General features: G+C 47.1%; 1 protein-coding gene across 1 annotated transcript in view; it reads right to left on the reverse strand.

Annotated features, from left to right (window-relative positions):
* ABCC8 (ATP binding cassette subfamily C member 8) overlaps positions 1 to 17,400 on the reverse strand; it is a 166,353-nt gene extending 148,953 nt beyond the window's left edge. Inside the window, exons 1-3 of the mRNA XM_066583718.1 lie at positions 16,873 to 17,400; positions 2,995 to 3,136; positions 1,832 to 1,953 (exon numbers count right to left, since the gene is read on the reverse strand). Coding sequence (XP_066439815.1) covers positions 1,832 to 1,953; positions 2,995 to 3,136; positions 16,873 to 17,020 — 412 coding nt within the window. The 5' untranslated portion in view covers positions 17,021 to 17,400. The remainder of the gene's footprint in view (positions 1 to 1,831; positions 1,954 to 2,994; positions 3,137 to 16,872) is intronic.
* Positions 17,401 to 22,159: the final 4,759 nt, after the last annotated feature.

Raw genomic sequence — 22,159 nt, forward strand, 5'->3', positions numbered from 1 at the left:
TAGACTGTCTCTCCATACTACACAGACCTGTATTATCTGCTGTACAGTAGACTGTCCCTCCATACTACACAGACCCGTATTATCTGCTGTACAGTAGACTGCCCCTCCATACTACACAGACCCGTATTATCTGCTGTACAGTAGACTGCCTCTCCATACTACACAGACCTGTATTATCTGCTGTACAGTAGACCGTCTCTCCATACTGCACAGACCTGTACTATCTGCTGTACAGTAGACTGCCCCTCCATACTACACAGACCTGTATTATCTGCTGTACAGTAGACTGTCTCTCCATACTACACAGACCTGTATTATCTGCTGTACAGTAGACTGCCCCTCCATACTACACAGACCTGTATTATCTGCTATACAGTAGACTGTCTCTCCATACTGCACAGACCTGTATTATCTGCTGTACAGTAGACTGTCTCTCCATACTACACAGACCTGTATTATCTGCTGTACAGTAGACTGTCTCTCCATACTACACAGACCCGTATTATCTGCTGTACAGTAGACTGTCTCTCCATACTACACAGACCCGTATTATCTGCTGTACAGTAGACTGCCCCCCCATACTGCACAGACCTGTATTATCTGCTGTACAGTAGACTGCCTCTCCATACTACACAGACCTGTATTATCTGCTGTACAGTAGACTGCCCCCCCATACTGCACAGACCTGTATTATCTGCTGTACAGTAGACTGTCTCTCCATGAGAGGTAAACTTCATGAGAAATCGCAGTTTGTAGCTAATGAGCAATTACTATAAGATGACCGAAGACAGAGAATTCATGCAGTTCAGTCTATGGATCTCTCCATATCTGAATTATTGATGTGTCCTGTACAGTCTGGAATCCGGCCAAATGCAGTGACACCGGACACGTCGCTGACTCCACGAACTACGAGCCCTGGTGAGAATCCTGTGAACTTGGACATCACATTGTGTGGTCACCCCGCGGAGGGGGGAGCGTTCCTGATCTCCGGGCATTTCCTCCTACCTCTGTAATCAGCAGCGTGCACGTCCGCACAGACAGCGCTGAGGTCGTTCACCCTGCTCTTCACGGATTTAAGGCACTTCTACATGCCAACATAAACTGGAAGGAGCATGTGAGCAGCGGTGACGTAGCAGTCGCGTCTCGTTCGCGTGGCCTGCACTTACACTGAACCGTAATCATCCGTTGGATCATAACCGGCCTGCAGTCATCTCTTCTGCCGCTGCTTTCTATTGGGAAAGTCGCACTACACCGGTTTATACCAAACGACGCAGCGACAGACGAACAATGGCTTCCAAGTCCGCATGAAGGTCTGATAGTCATGATTTATGGCTGGTTGTGCGTTCACTGCGGGGGGGGGGGACACCTAACACTTACTGTACAGCCCACCAGATCCAACCATTACAGCTACGTGTAGAAGACCTTTACACCAACGCTCAGCCTATGGGGTCAGTAGTCACCTCAGCGTGCTGCACATGATGGGACTGTTGTACCCTCTACCGGGCGTCTATACGGTTCATACATGTATCCAAGAGGGATGCGGGCCCCGCAGCTAAGAGGGGCAATCAGTAACTTCCATGATGAGGAGAATGGTCTACTCAATGGATTAAACTGATCTACAATGGCCAATGAGGAAATGCATGGAGGAAAATGATCGCTGTCCGTATGCCTGCGACAATGTGACCAGTAATGATCAAGCCGCAGCACCCCTGGTCACCATCTTCCCTCTGTAGGCTGGGTGACACCAGGGGTGGGACTGACCGCATTCACCACCATTAATCTTCATGATACAAGTCACATTACCCGGCAGAGTCTACCGTCTTGTACTTACCTATTAGCAGCTTTGGGAAGTTGGACGTCTCAATGTTATGATAATAGATGATGGATGTGATGGCGGCCAAGAATGCCATGACGGCCGGCATGTAGAGGTGCAGGTGCCGCGACCGGGAGAAACTGGAAAATAAGAACAGTATATCAGAGGATGAAATAATAACAATGGCGATGAGGAAGATGGTGGAAGAGGAGGATAAAGGAGGATGATGGAGGTGGAGGAAGAGGATGATGATGGAGATGAAGGATGGAGGAGAAATAGGAGAATGAGGGAGTGGAGGATGCAGGAAGAGGAGGATGATGGGGGAAGAGGATTGGAGGAAGAAGTAGAGTAGAATGGTGAAGGAAGAGTAGGATGGCAGAGGAGGATAGATAAGGAAGAGGAGGAGAATGGAGGAGGGGGGGAGGAAAAGGAGGCTGATGGATAGAGGAAGAAGAGGAGGAGGATGAATGGAGAAAGAGGGGAATGATGGGGGGAGAGCATGGAGGAAGAATAGGAGGAGAATGGAAGAGTAGGAAGATGGAGAAAGAGTAGGAGGATGAAAAGAGGAGGAAAATGAAGGAAGAAGAGGATGATAGAGGGAGTAGACATGGAGGATAGAGGAAGAGGAAGAAGAGGAGGAAGATGGAAGAGTAGGATGATGGAGAAGGAGGAAGAGGAGGAGGATGAATGAGGAGAAGAATGATGGAGAAAGAGGTAGAGGAGGATGATGGGGGAAGAGTATGGAGGAAGAAAAGGAGGATGGAAGAGTAGAATGACAGAGGAAGAGAATGAAAGAAAAGAAGGAGGGAGGATGAACAAAGAGGAGGAAGAAACACATGGAGGAGGAAGAAGAGGAGGATGGAAGAGTAGGATGATGGAGGTAGAGGTGGAGGATGGAGGAAGATATGCATGGAGAAGGAGGATGATAGAGGATACTGCGTACCACCTGTTCCCCTCCTCTGGCTCTATACCACTTGCCCCTGAGCTATGAACCCCTTCCTTGGCTCTAATCCACCTATCCCCTGAGGTATGTACCCCTTTCCTTATGAATTGTACAGCAGGGAGCTGGAAGGTGATCATCCTCATCACAGAAATAGTAAAGCGCATGGAGATTCCCGACAGGGCGACTGACTCACCTGGATGGGGAGAAGTAGGTTCAGCATCACCCAGTGATCACTTACCCATCAGACACGATGCCCTCAGCGATCTCACACACCAACACGAAGAGGAGAATGAAAGTGAGGATCCAGCGCAGCCCGTGGCCTGGGAAATGCAGCCACGTGCTGTGATGAATGTGGACCTTGGAGCTCTGACTCCCCCATCCTGCAAGACACAATCCGTACTGCGGTCACTACATTGTATATACCCCTCAATATTGTGGTCACTACTGTGTATATACCCCTCAATACTGTGGTCAATACTGTGTATATCCCCCTCCATACTGCGGTCACTACATTGTATATCCCCCTCCGTACTGCGGTCACTACATTGTATATACCCCTCAATACTGTGGTCAATACTGTGTATATCCCCCTCCATACTGCGGTCACTACATTGTATATACCCCTCAATATTGTGGTCACTACTGTGTATATCCCCCTCCATACTGCGGTCAATACTGTGTATATCCCCCTCCATACTGCGGTCACTACTGTGTATATCCCCCTCCATACTGTGGTCAATACTGTGTATATCCCCCTCCATACTGCGGTCACTACATTGTATATACCCCTCAATATTGTGGTCACTACTGTGTATATCCCCCTCCATACTGCGGTCAATACTGTGTATATCCCCCTCCATACTGTGGTCACTACATTGTATATACCCCTCAATATTGTGGTCACTACTGTGTATATCCCCCTCCATACTGCGGTCAATACTGTGTATATCCCCCTCCGTACTGCGGTCAGTACATTGTATATCCCCCTCCGTACTGCGGTCACTACATTGTATATACCCCTCAATACTGTGGTCAATACTGTGTATATCCCCCTCCATACTGCGGTCACTACATTGTATATCCCCCTCCGTACTGCGGTCACTACATTGTATATCCCCCTCCGTACTGCGGTCACTACATTGTATATCCCCCTCCGTACTGCGGTCACTACATTGTATATACCCCTCAATATTGTGGTCACTACTGTGTATATACCCCTCAATACTGTGGTCAATACTGTGTATATCCCCCTCCATACTGCGGTCACTACATTGTATATCCCCCTCCGTACTGCGGTCACTACATTGTATATACCCCTCAATACTGTGGTCAATACTGTGTATATCCCCCTCCATACTGCGGTCACTACATTGTATATACCCCTCAATATTGTGGTCACTACTGTGTATATCCCCCTCCATACTGCGGTCAATACTGTGTATATCCCCCTCCATACTGCGGTCACTACTGTGTATATCCCCCTCCATACTGTGGTCAATACTGTGTATATCCCCCTCCATACTGCGGTCACTACATTGTATATACCCCTCAATATTGTGGTCACTACTGTGTATATCCCCCTCCATACTGCGGTCAATACTGTGTATATCCCCCTCCATACTGCGGTCACTACATTGTATATCCCCCTCCGTACTGCGGTCAGTACATTGTATATCCCCCTCCGTACTGCGGTCACTACATTGTATATACCCCTCAATACTGTGGTCAATACTGTGTATATCCCCCTCCATACTGCGGTCACTACATTGTATATCCCCCTCCGTACTGCGGTCACTACATTGTATATCCCCCTCCGTACTGCGGTCACTACATTGTATATCCCCCTCCGTACTGCGGTCACTACATTGTATATCCCCCTCTGTACTGCGGTCACTACTGAGTATTTCCACCTCTGTACTGCGGTCACTACTGTGTATAACCCCCTCCGTACTGCGGTCACTACATTGTATATCCCCCTCTGTACTGCGGTCAATACTGTATATATTCACCTCCATAATGTGATTACTACTGTGTATATCCCCCCCGTACTGCGGTCACTACTGTTTATATCCCCCTTTACACTGCGATCACTACTTTGAATATCCCCCTCTATACTGCATTCACTACACTGTATATCGCCCTCCGTACTGCGGTCACTACTGTGTATACCCCACTCTGTACTGCTGACACTACACTGTATATTCCCCTCTCTTACCGTGGTCACTACTGTATATATCCCCCTTCCTACTGCGGTCACTACACTTTGGAGCCACCTCCATACTGCGGTCCCTACTGAGTATATCCCCCTGACACTGCGGTCACATCACTGTATATGCCCCTCCATAATGCGGTCTCTACTGTGAATATCTCCTTCTGTATTGCGTTCACTATAATGTATATCCCCTTCACACTGTGGTCACTATTGTGTATATCCCCCACCATACTGCAGTAAATACACTGTATATCCCCCTATATATTGCGGTCACTAGTGTATATATCTCCCTCTTTACTGAGGTCACTACAGTGTATATCCCCCCTGTACTGCGATCATTACTGTGTATATCCCCCTCCTTACTGCGGTCACTACAGTGTATATCCCCCTCCCTACTGCGGACATTACTGTGTATATCCCCCCCCCCCCCCGTACTGCAGTCACTACTGTGTATATGCCCATTCATACTGTGGTCACTACTCTGTATAACCCCCTACATACTGGAAGATTCACCCCAGTATATACACATAGAGGTTAGGTAGATACTCCTCAGTATATACACATAGAGGGGAGGTAGATTCTCCTCAGTATACACACATAGAGGGGAGGTAGATTCTCCTCAGTATATACACATAGAGGGGAGGTAGATTCTCCTCAGTATATACACATAGAGGGGAGGTAGATTCTCCTCAGTATATACACATAGAGGGGAGGTAGATTCACCTCAGTATATACACATAGAAGTGAGGTAGATTCTCCTCAGTATATACACACAGAGGTGAGGTAGATTCTCCTCAGTATATACACAGAGAGGGGAGGTAGATTCTCCTCAGTATATAGACACAGAGGGGAGGTAGATTCTCCCAGTATATACATAGAGAGGTGATGTAGATTCTCCTCAGTATATACACATAGAGGTGAGGTAGATTCTCCTCAGTATATACACATAGAGGTGAGACAGATTCTCCTCAGTATATAGATACATAGAGGTGAGGTAGATTCTCCTCAGTATATACACAAAGAGGTGAGGTAGATTCTCCTCAGTATATACACATAGAGGTGGGGTAGATTCTCCTCAGTATATACACATAGAGGTGGGGTAGATTCTCCTCAGTATATACACATAGACGTGAGGTAGATTCTCCTCAGTATATACACATAGAGGGGAGGTAGATTCTCCTCAGTATATACACATAGAGGTGAGGTAGATTCTCCTCAGTATATACACATAGAGGTGAGGCAGATTCTCCTCAGTATATAGATACACAGAGGTGGGGTAGATTCTCCTCTGTATATACACAAAGAGGGGAGGTAGGATCTCCTCAGTATATATACATAGAGGTGAGGTAGATTCTCCTCAGTATATACACAGAGGTGAGGTAGATTCTCCTCAGTATATACACATAGAGAGGAGGTAGATTCTCCTCAGTATATACACATAGAGGTGAGGTAGATTCTCCTCAGTATATACACATAGAGGTGAGGTAGATTGTCCTTAGTATATACACATAGAGGTGAGGTAGATTCTCCTCAGTATATACACATAGAGGTAAGGTAGATTCTGCTCAGTATATACACATAGAGGTGAGGTAGATTCTCCTCAGTATATACACATAGAGGTGAGGTAGATTCTCCTCAGTATATACACATAGAGGTGGGATAGATTCTCCTCAGTATATACACAGAGAGGAGAGGTAGATTTTTTCTCAGGATATACACATAGAGGTGAGATAGATTCTCCTCAGTATATACACACAGAGGTTAGGTAGATTCTCCTCAGTATATACACATAGAGGTGAGGTAGATTCTCCTCAGTATATACACATAGAGGTGAGGTAGATTCTCCTCAGTATATACACATAGAGGTGGGGTAGATTCTCCTCAGTATATACACATAGAGGTGGGGTAGATTCTCCTCAGTATATACACATAGAGGTGAGGTAGATTCTCCTCAGTATATACACATAGAGGGGAGGTAGATTCTCCTCAGTATATACACATAGAGGTGAGGTAGATTCTCCTCAGTATATACACATAGACGTGAGATAGATTCTCCTCAGTATATACACATAGAGGTGAGGTAGATTCTCCTCAGTATATACACATAGAGGTGAGGTAGATTCTCCTCAGTATATACACATAGAGGGGAGGTAGATTCTCCTCAGTATATACACATAGAGGTGAGGTAGATGCTCCTCAGTATATACACATAGAGGGGAGGTAGATTCTCCTCAGTATATACACATAGAGGTGAGGTAGATGCTCCTCAGTATATACACATAGAGGTGGGGTAGATTCTCCTCAGTATATACACATATAGGTGAGGTAGATTCTCTTCAGTATATACACATAGAGGGGAGGTAGATTCTCCTCAGTATACACACAGAGAGGTGAGGTAGATTCTCCTCAGTATAAACACATAGAGGGGAGCTAGATTCTCCTCAGTATATACACATAGAGGTGAGGTAGATACTCCTCAGTATATACACATAGAGGGGAGCTAGATTCTCCTCAGTATATACACATAGAGGGGAGCTAGATTCTCCTCAGTATATACACATAGAGGTGAGGTAGATTCTACTCAGTATATACACATAGAGGTGAGGTAGATTCTCCTCAGTATATACACATAGAGGTGAGGTAGATTCTCATCAGTATATACACATAGAGGTGAGGTAGATTCTCCTCAGTATACACACATAGAGGTGAGGTAGATTCTCGTCAGTGTACACACATAGAGGTTAGGTAGATTCTCCTCAGTATATACACACAGAGGGGAGGTAGATTCTCCTCAGTATATACACATAGAGGTGAGGTAGATGCTCCTCAGTATATACACATAGAGGTGGGGTAGATTCTCCTCAGTATATACACATATAGGTGAGGTAGATTCTCTTCAGTATATACACATAGAGGGGAGGTAGATTCTCCTCAGTATACACACAGAGAGGTGAGGTAGATTCTCCTCAGTATAAACACATAGAGGGGAGCTAGATTCTCCTCAGTATATACACATAGAGGTGAGGTAGATACTCCTCAGTATATACACATAGAGGGGAGCTAGATTCTCCTCAGTATATACACATAGAGGGGAGCTAGATTCTCCTCAGTATAAACACATAGAGGGGAGCTAGATTCTCCTCAGTATATACACATAGAGGTGAGGTAGATACTCCTCAGTATATACACAGAGAGGAGAGGTAGATTTTTTCTCAGGATATACACATAGAGGTGAGATAGATTCTCCTCAGTATATACACACAGAGGTTAGGTAGATTCTCCTCAGTATATACACATAGAGGTGAGGTAGATTCTCCTCAGTATATACACAGAGAGGGGAGGTAGATTCTCCTCAGTATATAGACACAAAGGGGAGGTAGATTCTCCCAGTATATCCACATAGAGGTGAGGTAGATTCTCCTCAGTATATACACAGAGAGGGGAGGTAGATTCTCCTCAGTATATAGACACAGAGGGGAGGTAGATTCTCCTCAGTATATACACACAGAGGTTAGGTAGATTCTCCTCAGTATATACGCAGAGAGGTTAGGTAGATTCTCCTCAGTATATACACATAGAGGTGAGGTAGATTGTCCTCAGTATATACATATAGAGGTGGGGTAGATTTTCCTCAGTATATACACATAGAGGTAGGGTAACTTCTCCTCAGTATATACAAATACAGGTGGGGTAGATTATCCTCAGTATATACACACAGAAGGGAGGTAGATTCTTCTCAGTATATACACATAGAGGGGAGGTAGATTGTCCTCAGTATATACATATAGAGGTGGGGTAGATTTTCCTCAGTATATACACATAGAGATAGGGTAGCTTCTCCTCAGTATATACAAATACAGGTGGGGTAGATTCTCCTCAGTATATACACATAGAGGTGAGGTAGATTCTCCTCAGTATATACACATAGAGGGGAGGTAGATTCTCCTCAGTATACACACATAGAGGTGAAGTAGATTCTCCTCAGTATATACACACAGAGGTGAGGTAGATTCTCCTCAGTATATACACACAGAGGTTAGGTAGATTCTCCTCAGTATATACGCAGAGAGGTTAGGTAGATTCTCCTCAGTATATACACACAGAGGTGGGGTAGATTCTCCTCAGTATATACACATAGAGGGTAGGTAGATTCTGCTCAGTATATACACATAGAGGTGAGGTAGATTCTCCTCAGTATATACACACAGAGGGGAGGTAGATTCTCCTCAGTATATACACATAGAGGGGAGGTAGATTCTCCTCAGTATATACACATAGAGGTAGGGTAGCTTCTCCTCAGTATATACACATAGAGGGGAGGTAGATTCTCCTCAGTATATACACATATAGGTGAGGTAGATTCTCTTCAGTATATACACATAGAGGGGAGGTAGATTCTCCTCAGTATACACACAGAGAGGTGAGGTAGATTCTCCTCAGTATACACACATAGAGGTGAGGTAGATACTCCTCAGTATATACACATAGAGGGGAGCTAGATTCTCCTCAGTATATACACATAGAGGTGAGGTAGATTCTCCTCAGTATATACACATAGAGGTGAGGTAGATTCTCCTCAGTATATACACATAAAGGGCAGGTAGATTCTCCTCAGTATATACACATAGAGATGAGGTAGATTCTCCTCAGTATATACACATAGAGGTGCGGTAGATTCTCCTCAGTATATACACATAGAGGGGTGGTAGATGCTCCTCAGTATATACACACAGAGGTGAGGTAGATTCTCCTCAGTATATACACATAAAGGGGAGGTGGATTCTCCTCAGTATATACACACAGAGGTGAGGTAGATTCTGCTCAGTATATACACATAGAGGTGAGGTAGATTCTCATCAGTATATACACATAGAGGGGAGGTAGATTCTCATCAGTATATACACACAGAGGGGAGGTAGATTCTCCTCAGTATATACACATAGAGGGTAGGTAGATTCTGCTCAGTATATACACATAGAGGGGAGGTAGATTCTCCTCAGTATATACACATAGAGGTGAGGTAGATTCTGCTCAGTATATACACATAGAGGTGGGGTAGATTCTCCTCAGTATACACATAGAGGTGAGGTAGATTCTCCTCAGCATATACACATAAAGGTGAGGTAGATTCTTCTCAGCATATACACATAGAGGTGAGGTAGATTCTCCTCAGTATATACACATAGAGGTGGGGTAGACTCTCCTCAGCATATACACATAGAGGTGAGGTAGATTCTCCTCAGTATATACACATAGTGGTGGGGTAGATTCTCCTCAGTATATACACAGAGGTGAGGTAGATTCTCCTCAGTATATACACACAGAGGTGAGGTAGATTCTCCTCAGTATATACACACAGAGGTGAGGTAGATTCTGCTCAGTATATACACAGAGGTGAGGTAGATTCTCCTCAGTATATACACACAGAGGGGAGGTAGATTGTCCTCAGTATATACACACAGAGGGGAGGTAGATTCTCCTCAGTATATACACACAGAGGGGAGGTAGATTCTCCTCAGTATATACACATAGAGGTGAGGTAGATTCTCCTCAGTATATACACATAGTGGTGGGGTAGATTGTCCTCAGTATATACACATAGAGGTGAGGTAGATTGTCCTCAGTATATACACATAGAGGTGGGGTAGATTCTCCTCAGTATATACACATAGTGGTGGGGTAGATTGTCCTCAGTATATACACATAGAGGTGAGGTAGATTGTCCTCAGTATATACACATAGAGGTGGGGTAGATTCTCCTCAGTATATACACATAGTGGTGGGGTAGATTCTCCTCAGTATATACACAGAGGTGAGGTAGATTCTCCTCAGTATATACACACAGAGGTGAGGTAGATTCTCCTCAGTATATACACACAGAGGGGAGGTAGATGCTCCTCAGTATATACACATAGAGGTGAGGTAGATTCTGCTCAGTATATACACATAGAGGTGGGGTAGATTCTCCTCAGTATACACATAGAGGTGAGGTAGATTCTCCTCAGCATATACACATAAAGGTGAGGTAGATTCTTCTCAGCATATACACATAGAGGTGAGGTAGATTCTCCTCAGTATATACACATAGAGGTGGGGTAGACTCTCCTCAGCATATACACATAGAGGTGAGGTAGATTCTCCTCAGTATATACACATAGTGGTGGGGTAGATTCTCCTCAGTATATACACAGAGGTGAGGTAGATTCTCCTCAGTATATACACACAGAGGTGAGGTAGATTCTCCTCAGTATATACACACAGAGGGGAGGTAGATTCTCCTCAGTATATACACATAGAGGTGAGGTAGATTCTCCTCAGTATATACACATAGTGGTGGGGTAGATTGTCCTCAGTATATACACATAGAGGTGAGGTAGATTCTCCTCAGTATATACACATAGAGGTGGGGTAGATTCTCCTCAGTATATACACATAGTGGTGGGGTAGATTCTCCTCAGTATATACACAGAGGTGAGGTAGATTCTCCTCAGTATATACACACAGAGGTGAGGTAGATTCTCCTCAGTATATACACACAGAGGTGAGGTAGATTCTGCTCAGTATATACACAGAGGTGAGGTAGATTCTCCTCAGTATATACACACAGAGGTGAGGTAGATTCTCCTCAGTATATACACACAGAGGTGAGGTAGATTCTGCTCAGTATATACACAGAGGTGAGGTAGATTCTCCTCAGTATATACACACAGAGGGGAGGTAGATTCTCCTCAGTATATACACACAGAGGGGAGGTAGATTCTCCTCAGTATATACACATAGAGGTGAGGTAGATTCTCCTCAGTATATACACATAGAGGGGAGGTAGATTCTCCTCAGTATATACACATAGTGGTGGGGTAGATTGTCCTCAGTATATACACACAGAGGTGAGGTAGATTCTCCTCAGTATATACACATAGAGGTGAGGTAGATTCTCCTCAGTATATACACATTTAGAGGTGAGGTAGATTCTCCTCAGTATATACACATAGAGGTGAGGTAGATTCTCCTCAGTATATACACATAGTGGTGGGGTAGATTGTCCTCAGTATATACACACAGAGGTGAGGTAGATTCTCCTCAGTATATACACATAGAGGTGAGGTAGATTCTCCTCAGTATATACACATAGAGGTGAGGTAGATTCTCGTCAGTATATACACATAGAGGTGAGGTAGATTCTCCTCAGTATATACACACAGAGGTGAGGTAGATTCTCCTCAGTATATACACAGAGAGGTGAGGTAGATTCTCCTCAGTATATACACATAGAGGTGAGGTAGATTCTCCTCAGTATATACACATAGAGGGGAGGTAGATTCTCCTCAGTATATACACATAGAGGGGAGGTAGATTCTCCTCAGTATATACATAGAGAGGTGTATATTATGTTTACATGTTCTGTGGTCTATATATTATTATAGGATGATTATTATAATGGGCTTTATATTATGTTGTTTGTGTATAATATATATATATATATATATATATATATATTGGGAGAGTCAGCTCAGGTAGAGCGCGGGGTTGTGAGTGAACGTCAGTCCGAGACCTGGCAGGCAGTTGTAGTCCATTCTGGCTTGGCCTATGTTTATTGAAACGCATAGAACCAACCAATCAGAGCCTGAGCTTCGGCATACACCGCATCCTGCTCCTGCAGCGCTCACCATACTGACGCGGTCGCTGACTATACGGACGGCTCGCTGCAGCCGCACGTAAAACCACACTGTTGCAAAGTCCAATGCAGTGAGACAGACTCCCTTCATACTGACTGGGCATAACATCTGAACCGGGTGAAGTATGGCGGCCATCCGGAATTAACCCCTTCAGTGCCTCACTATATATACGTAGGATGTATACATGTTACGTGGTGGTATGTTATTATTGGTATATCACGCACTGCTCTCTGATTGCAGCCAATCCCTGGCGCTCGTACTGAGGAACCTGCAGGACTTGCTGCTGATCCTCAGGATTCCTCAGAGGTTGGCTGTAGTGCGGGCCTCGATGTCCTAGGGACAGTGTCCGGCCACGGGGTGGAATGTGTCAGTATATACTGTATTCTAATTGCCAAAGGCAAAAGTTCCCGCAGAGAACAGCCCTGAAATGTCAGCTAAATACTGTATAATTCAGAAGAAACAAAGGGGCAAATGCTATCGGTAGCCGGATGTGGACGGCAACAAGATGTGGGTGGCCGCGGGATGCGGGCAGCAGCGGGACGTGAGCGGTGGCGGGATGTGAGCGGCAGCGGGATATGGGTGGCAGCAGGATGTGAGTGGCAGTGGATGGGGGCAGCAGTGGGACATGAGCGGCAGCGGGATGTCAGCGGCGGAGGGATATGAGTGGCAGCTGGATGTGGACGGCAACAAGATGTGGGTGGCAGCGGGATGCGGGCAACAGTGGGACATGAGCGGCGGAGGGATATGAGTTGCAGTAGGATGTGGACGGCAACAAGATGTGGGTGGCAGCAGGATGCGGGCAGCAGTGGGACATGAGCAGTAGCGGGATGTGAGCGGTGGAGGGATATGAGTGGCAGCAGGATGTGGACGGCAACAAGATGTGGGTGGCAGCGGGATGCGGGCAGCAGTGGGACATGAGCGGCAGTGGGATGTGAGCGGCGGAGGGACGTGGGCAACGGAGTGCTTGAGCGGCGGAGGGATGTGAGCGGCGGAAGGACGTGGGCGCCGGAGTGGCGTGGATGGCGGAGGGATGTGGGCGACGGAGGGCCGTGAGCCAAAGCAGGATGTGAGCCGCAGCGGGATATGGGTGGCGGCGGAGGGACGTGGGCGACGGAGTGGCGTGGATGGCGGAGGGATGTGAGCAGCGGAGGGACGTGGGTGATGGAGTGGCGTGGATGGCGGAGGGATGTGAGCAGCGGAGGGACGTGGGTGATGGAGGGACGTGGGTGACGGAGTGGCGTGGATGGCGGAGGGATGTGAGCGGCGGAGGGACGTGGGTGATGGAGGGACGTGGGCGACGGAGTGGCGTGGATGGCGGAGGGATGTGAGCAGCGGAGGGACGTGGGTGATGGAGGGACGTGGGTGACGGAGTGGCGTGGATGGTGGAGGGATGTGAGCGGCGGAGGGACGTAGGTGATGGAGGGACGTGGGCGACGGAGTGGCGTGGATGGCGGAGGGATGTGAGCGGCAGAGAGACGTGGGTGATGGAGTGGCGTGGATGGCGGAGGGATGTGGATGGCGGAGGGATGTGGGCGGCAGTCATCAGTCAGTATCATGTGTGTAATCGTGCAGATCCACTAGAACGCCTGGATGGCCACTTCCAAGACCCTACAGTATGTAGAGATTAGTAAATCGGCACCACGAAGACCCTATTACCTCTAACCTGTAGCCCCCCGACATGTTTCACCTCGCGGCGTCCTCAGGGGAGCAACAACCACCATTCGCCCCTTTATTTAAATATCATCACATGTTGTCTTTGTCCCTTTTGAACAATAAAGTATTTGGCTGATACCTGCGGGGAGTTCCGCCTTTGGCAGTTATTATTGTGTCTATGTACCCGGAGTCTGATAATCCACGCCGCCGTCTAATACGTGACGTGAGGTTTACAAGCGCAGTCATGTGGCGTAATGTGATGTCTATAACATACAGTCTATTGGCGGGTCACATGTATGTACGCTGACCCGTATTAACCCCGTGTAGTAGCGTGTTGTAGATAATATTAGGAGATGAAATGGTTCTGCAGGAATAACGGCCCCTGCGGACAGGGAGAATCTTGTAGTTGCTGCAGATTAGATGGCGGTGCTGACATGTTCTGACCGGCTGACAGGAAGGGGTCAGCGATTCATGCTGCTTGCCCCAGATTCTGACCTCCCATCAGCACATAAATCTGGCTCCATCTGACCAGGAGATGTTTCTCCGCTGCTCAGTGATACAAGTTTTGCGCTCTTTTGCCCGCTGGAGTCTTTCTGTTCCTCTTAGACACAATGGCGCTGGAACTGGTCGCCCGCTGTTATACCATCCGTGTGGAGGAACGGCGAGTTGTGCGTTCGGACACGTTAGTTGGAGCTCCAGCGTTGTATTCAGCTGACTGTGCAGCCTGTTGGTCAGAACGATTCCTGACATCCTCCTCCGACCCCTTTCAGGGATGAGTTGTTTCCGTCCGCAGGATCCCCTCTCGCTGGATGTTTTCCTCGATCGCGCCATTCTCAGTATACTCTCCACACCGTTACATTAGAACCCCCAGCGGTTGTCGGTGAGACCCCGGCTAGTCCAGCACCGATGACCGGCCTCGCTGGAAGTCGCTCCGATCGCTGGATCTTCCATCTAATGTGGATTCACACTGAAAGTGATCTGCGGGAAACTTGTCACGTGACTTTATGCCGCTCTCCGGGGTCACGGGGGGAATTGCCATACAGGGAGCGCCAATCGGGGTCTAATAAAGGGACAGGGGCTCTAATAAAGTGGGGAGGGGGAGTCTAATAAAGGGACAGGGGCTCTAGTACAGGGATAGGGGTTCTAATAAAGAGGAGGGGATCTAATAAAGGGACGGGGGCTCTAATAAAGGGGAGGGGATCTAATAAAGGGACGGGGGCTCTAATAAAGAGGAGGGGGTCTAATAAAGGGGAGAGGGCCTAACAAAAGGACGGGGGGGTCTAACAAAGGGACGGGGGCTCTAATAAAGGGGAGGGGATCTAATAAAGGGACGGGGGCTCTAATAAAGGGGAGAGGGCCTAACAAAAGTACGGGGGCTCTAATAAAGGGGAGGGGATTTAATAAAGGGACGGGGGCTCTAATAAAGGGGAGGGGATCTAATAAAGGGACGGGGGATCCAATAAAGGAGAGGGGATCTAATAAAGTGACCGGGACTCTAATAAAGAGGAGGGGTCTAATAAAGGGGAGAGGGCCTAACAAAAGGACGGGGGATCTAAACAAGGGACGGGGGCTCTAATAAAGTGACAGGGGTTCTAATAAAGGGGAGGGGGTCTAATAAAGGGACAGGGTGTCTAATAAAGGGACGGGGTTCTAATAAAGGGACAGGGGGTCTAATAAAGGGATGGGGGTTCTAATAAAGGGACAGGGGTACTAATAAAGGTGAGGGGCTCTAATAAAGTGACAGGGGCTCTAATAAAGGGACAGGGGGTCTAACAAAGGATGGTGGTTCTAATAAAGGTGAAGGGCTCTAATAAAGTGACAGGGGCTCTAATAAAGAGGAGGGGTCTAATAAAGGGACAGGGGCTCTAATAAAGGGGAGGGGATCTAATAAAGGGGAGGGGGTCTAATAAAGGGATGGGGGTTCTAATAAAGGGATGGGGGTCTAATAAAGTGACAGGGGCTCTAATAAAGAGGAGGGGTCTAATGAAGGTGAAGGGCACTTATAAAGTGACAGGGGCTCTAATAAAGAGAAGGGGGTCTAATGAAGGGACGGGGGGTCTAATAAAGGCACGGGGGCTCACACATGGGGGCGGTCAGTGCATATCATCTTATCAGTCCGCCTGGTTATTCTCAGTCCGGCCACCTCCATATATGGGATTAGTGACCACAGAGTGCGCAGTTCATGGTGGGTCGGAGTGCTTGCTGTCGCCGGCAGTGACCGGCCTGTACAGGGCGCGCTGACCCACCAGCACACGTCCACGAGGGCCGGAGCCAGGAGCTGATCTGTAATGTGTGGCCACACAGACTAACTATGTGTGCATGTAGCAGAGCTGAGCCTGCGCTGACTCTCAGCCCACCCATGTATGAGAGACAGAATCGGGGCGGAAATCTGGAGATGCCTGTAGATCAGATGCACCAGAACAGCACAATGTCAATCAGCTGCTGCTAAGCTGACATACAGCTCTGACCTGCAGTCCTATGTAACCCCACGGTAATGTAGTAGAATGGATGGGGAAGGTGATGAAGAGCAGGCATGGTATATATATGTAACGCTATGTATACAGGCTGCACTCACCGATGAAGAGGATGGGGAAGGTGATGAAGAGCAGGAAGACATGGGGCACCACGTTCAGGGCATCCACAAAGCAGCCGTTGTTGAGGACCCCACTGTCCACGTTGTAGGCGCCGGAGCCGTTGTCGGTGCCACAGAAGGCCAGGCTCATGGTGAGCGGCGGCACGGATCTATACGGATGGCTCAGGTTCCATTGCGGTTCCGGGTACGATTGTGGAAGATGGGGGTCACCTTCACCAACACTGCGGGAGAGCTGCTGCCCGGCTCTGGGGTCTTCTGTGTGGATGATGGGAGTTCTCTGCTGTGTTGTGGATGATGGGAGTTCTCTCCTGTATGGATGATGGGATTTCTCTCCTGTATGGATGATGGGAGTTCTCTCCTGTGTTGTGGATGATGGGTGTTCTTTCCTGTATGGATGATGGGAGTTCTCGTCTATGTTGTGGATGATGGGAGTTCTCTCCTGTATGGATGATGGGAGTTCTCTCCTGTGTTGTGGATGATGGGAGTTCTTTCCTGTATGGATGATGGGAGTTCTCGTCTATGTTGTGGATGATGGGAGTTCTCTCCTGTATTGTGGATGATGGGAGTTCTCTCCTGTGTTGTGGATGATGGGAGTTCTCTCCTGTGTTGTGGATGATGGGAGTTCTCTCCTGTATTGTGGATGATGGGAGTTCTCTCCTGTGTTGTGGATGATGGGAGTTCTCTCCTGTATTGTGGATGATGGGAGTTCTCTCCTGTGTTGTGGATGATGGGAGTTCTCTCCTGTGTTGTGGATGATGGGAGTTCTCTCCTGTATTGTGGATGATGGGAGTTCTCTCCTTCAGTGTGCTTTCATCTGCTGCTTTGTGCTGGTGCTGCTCTTAAAGTGACAGCAGCTCCTCCTCCTGTGATGATGGGAGGAGGGACCGCCGATGCCATCTGTCCCCCCTCCTGATTAATCGCTAAAAATATTAGATAACCCCTTCTGTGCAGGAACCCAAACCCTGGCCCGCACCTCCTGCATTAACTCCTTCTCTGCTGTAGTCCTTGCTAATACTCTTCTCCTTACCCCCCTCCTACACCCCACTATAGGTGATTCACTACGTAGGGGGTGTGGACATGCAAATCAGTCATATAGGCACAATTCACACAACTACCTGGCGGTCATTCACACAGCAGGATTCCTGGCAGTATTTGCAGGAGTGGGGGCTGCAGAGAGAAGAACTGGAGGATTTGCACCTCTTTCATATTTTTGACCCTAAATACTGCCGTGTGACAGTGAGAGAAACAGGAAGACTCCAGCGGGCAAAAGAGCGCAAAACTTGTATCACTGAGCAGCGGGAGAACATCTCCTGGTCAGATGGAGCCAGAATCGCTGACCCCTTCCTGTCAGCAAAGTCTTCAGGGGAGAACAGCTACATTGTAACTCATTAAGGACGAGGGGGATTCACCTGACAGCAGAAGAAACTTCAGAATACAGAAGGAAATGTCCAGACTGCAGAAACCGAGGAATGGAAGCATGTGACCCAAAGAAGGAGGATCGGGGGTCAGCCAGCACCCATACTGCTCGGGAACCGGTACCAGGCTCTAGAGCAGAAAGAGAAAGAGGTACAGCAAGAAATGACTCTACCCACAAAGAACAGGGGAGAAAGAGGTACAGCAAGAAATGACTCTACCCACAAAGAGCAGAGGAGAAAGAGGTGCAGCAAGAAATGACTCTACCCACAAAGAATAGAGGAGAGGAGAAAGAGGTACAGCAAGAAATGACTCTACCCACAAAGAGGAGAGGAGAAAGAGGTACAACAAGAAATGACTCTACCCACAAAGAACAGAGGAAAAAGAGGTACAGCAAGAAATGACTCTACCCACAAAGAACAGAGGAGAAAGAGGTCCAGCAAGAAATGACTCTACCCACAAAGAACATAGCAGAGGAGAAAGAGGTACAGCAAGAAATGACTCTACCCACAAAGAACAGAGGAGAAAGAGGTCCAGCAAGAAATGACTCTACCCACAAAGAATAGAGGAGAGGAGAAAGAGGTACAGCAAGAAATGACTCTACCCACAAAGAGGAGAGGAGAAAGAGGTACAACAAGAAATGACTCTACCCACAAAGAGCAGAGAAGAGCAGAGGAGAAAGAGGTACAGCAAGAAGTGACTCTACCCACAAAGAGGAGAGGAGAAAGAGGTCCAGCAAGAAATGACTCTACCCACAAAGAGGAGAGGAGAAAGAGGTACAGCAAGAAATGACTCTACCCACAAAGAGGAGAGGAGAAAGAGGTACAGCAAGACATGACTCTACCCACAAAGAACAGAGAAGAAAGAGGTACAGCAAGAAATGACTCTACCCACAAAGAGCAGAGGAGGAAGAGGTACAGTAAGAAATGACTCTACCCACAAAGAACAGAACAGAGGAGAAAGAGGTACAGCAAGAAATGACTCTATCCACAAAGAACACGGGAGAAAGAGGTCCAGCAAGAAATGACTGTACCCACAAAGAGGAGAGGAGAAAGAGGTACAGCAAGAAATGACTCTACCCACAAAGAGGAGAGGAGAAAGAGGTACAGCAAGAAATGACTCTACCCACAAAGAACAGAGGAGAAAGAGGTACAGCAAGAAATGACTCTACCCACAAAGAGCAGAGGAGAAAGAGGTACAGCAAGAAATGACTTTACCCATAAAGAGCAGAGCAGAGGAGAAAGAGGTACAGCAAGAAATGACTCTACCCACAAAGAACAGAGGAGAAAGAGGTCCAGCAAGAAATGACTCTACCCACAAAGAGCAGAGGAGAAAGAGGTACAGCAAGAAATGACTCTACCCACAAAGAGGAGAGGAGAAAGAGGTACAGCAAGAAATTACTCTACCCACAAAGAGCAGAGCAGAGGAGAAAGAGGTACAGCAAGAAATGACTCTACCCACAAAGAGCAGAGGAGAAAGAGGGACAGCAAGAAATGACTCTACCCACAAAGAACAGAGGAGAAAGAGGTACAGCAAGAAATGACTCTACCCACAAAGAGCAGAGGAGAAAGAGGTACAGCAAGAAATGACTCTACCCACAAAGAGCAGAGCAGAGGAGAAAGAGGTCCAGCAAGAAATGACTCTACCCACAAAGAGCAGAGGAGAAAGAGGTCCAGCAAGAAATGACTCTACCCACAAAGAGCAGAGGAGAAAGAGGTACAGCAAGAAATGACTCTACCCACAAAGAGCAGAGGAGAAAGAGGTACAGCAAGAAATGACTCTACCCACAAAGAGCAGAGGAGAAAGAGGTACAGCAAGAAATGACTCTACCCACAAAGAACAGAGGAGAGGAGAAAGAGGTAGAGCAAGAAATGACTCTACCCACAAAGAGCAGAGCAGAGGAGAAAGTGGTGCAGCAAGAAATGACTCTACCCACAAAGAACAGAGGAGAAAGAGGTACAGCAAGAAATGACTCTACCCACAAAGAGCAGAGCAAAGGAGAAAGAGGTACAGCAAGAAATGACTCTACCCACAAAGAGCAGAGGAGAGGAGAAAGAGATACAGCAAGAAATGACTCTACCCACAAAGAGCAGAGGAGAGGAGAAAGAGGTCCAGCAAGAAATGACTCTACCCACAAAGAACAGAGCAAAGGAGAAAGAGGTACAGCAAGAAATGACTCTACCCACAAAGAACAGAGCAGAGGAGAAAGAGGTCCAGCAAGAAATGACTCTACCCACAAAGAGGAGAGGAGAAAGAGGTACAGCAAGAAATGACTCTACCCACAAAGAGCAGAGGAGAAAGAGGTCCAACAAGAAATGACTCTACCCACAAAGAGCAGAGGAGAAAGAGGTACAGCAAGAAATGACTCTACCCACAAAGAGCAGAGGAGAAAGAGGTCCAGCAAGAAATGACTCTACCCACAAAGAGGAGAGGAGAAAGAGGTCCAGCAAGAAATGACTCTACCCACAAAGAACAGAGGAGAGGAGAAAGAGGTGCAGCAAGAAATGACTCTACCCACAAAGAGCAGAGGAGAAATAGGTACAGCAAGAAATGACTCTACCCACAAAGAACAGAGGAGAAAGAGGTACAGCAAGAAATGACTCTACCCACAAAGAGGAGAAGAGAAAGAGATAAAGCAAGAAATGACTGTACCCACAAAGAGCATTGGAGAGGAGAAAGAGGTACAGCAAGAAATTACTCTACTCACAAAGAGCAGAGGAGAGGAGAAAGAGGTACAGCAAGAAATGACTCTACCCACAAAGAACAGAGGAGAAAGAGGTACAACAAGAAATGACTCTACCCACAAAGAACAGAGGAGAAAGAGGTACAGCAAGAAATGACTCTACCCACAAAGAGCAGAGGAGAAAGAGGTACAACAAGAAATGTCTCTACCCACAAAAAGCAGAGGAGAAAGAGGTAAGGCAAGAAATGACTCTACCCACAAAGAGAAGAGGAGAAAGAGGTACAAAAAGAAATGACTCTACTCACAAAGAACAGAGGAGAAAGAGGTACAGCAAGAAATGACTCTACCCACAAAGAGCAGAGGAGAAAGAGGTACAAAAAGAAATGACTCTACCCACAAAGAGCAGAGGAGAAAGAGGCACAGCAAGAAATGACTCTACCCACAAAGAACAGAGGAGAAAGAGGTACAGCAAGAAATGACTCTACCCACAAAGAACAGAGCAGAGGAGAAAGAGGTACAGCAAGAAATGACTCTACCCACAAAGAGGAGAGGAGAAAGAGGTCCAGCAAGAAATGACTCTACCCAAAAAAAGCAGAGGAGAAAGAGGTACAGCAAGAAATGACTACCCACAAAGAGCAGAGCAGAGGAGAAAGAGGTACAGCCAGAAATGACTCTACCCACAAAGAGCAGAGGAGAAAGAGGTCCAGCAAGAAATGACTCTACCCACAAAGAGCAGAGGAGGAAGAGGTACAGCAAGAAATGACTCTACCCACAAAGAGCAGAGGAGAAAGAGGTCCAGCAAGAAATGACTCTACCCACAAAGAGCAGAGGAGAAAGAGGTACAGCAAGAAATGACTCTACCCACAAAGAGCAGAGGAGAAAGAGGTGCAGCAAGAAATGACTCTACCCACAAAGAGCAGAGGAGAAAGAGGTACAGCAAGAAATGACTCTACCCACAAAGAGCAGAGGAGGAAGAGGTACAGCAAGAAATGACTCTACCCACAAAGAACAGAGCAGAGGAGAAAGAGGTCCAGCAAGAAATGACTCTACCCACAAAGAGGAGAGGAGAAAGAGGTACAGCAAGAAATGACTCTACCCACAAAGATCAGAGGAGAAAGAGGTCTAGCAAGAAATGACTCTACCCACAAAGAACAGAGCAGAGGAGAAAGAGGT

The sequence above is a fragment of the Eleutherodactylus coqui genome, chromosome 11 (genome assembly GCF_035609145.1).
Source record: "Eleutherodactylus coqui strain aEleCoq1 chromosome 11, aEleCoq1.hap1, whole genome shotgun sequence".
In the NCBI taxonomy this organism is placed as follows: domain Eukaryota; kingdom Metazoa; phylum Chordata; class Amphibia; order Anura; family Eleutherodactylidae; genus Eleutherodactylus; species Eleutherodactylus coqui.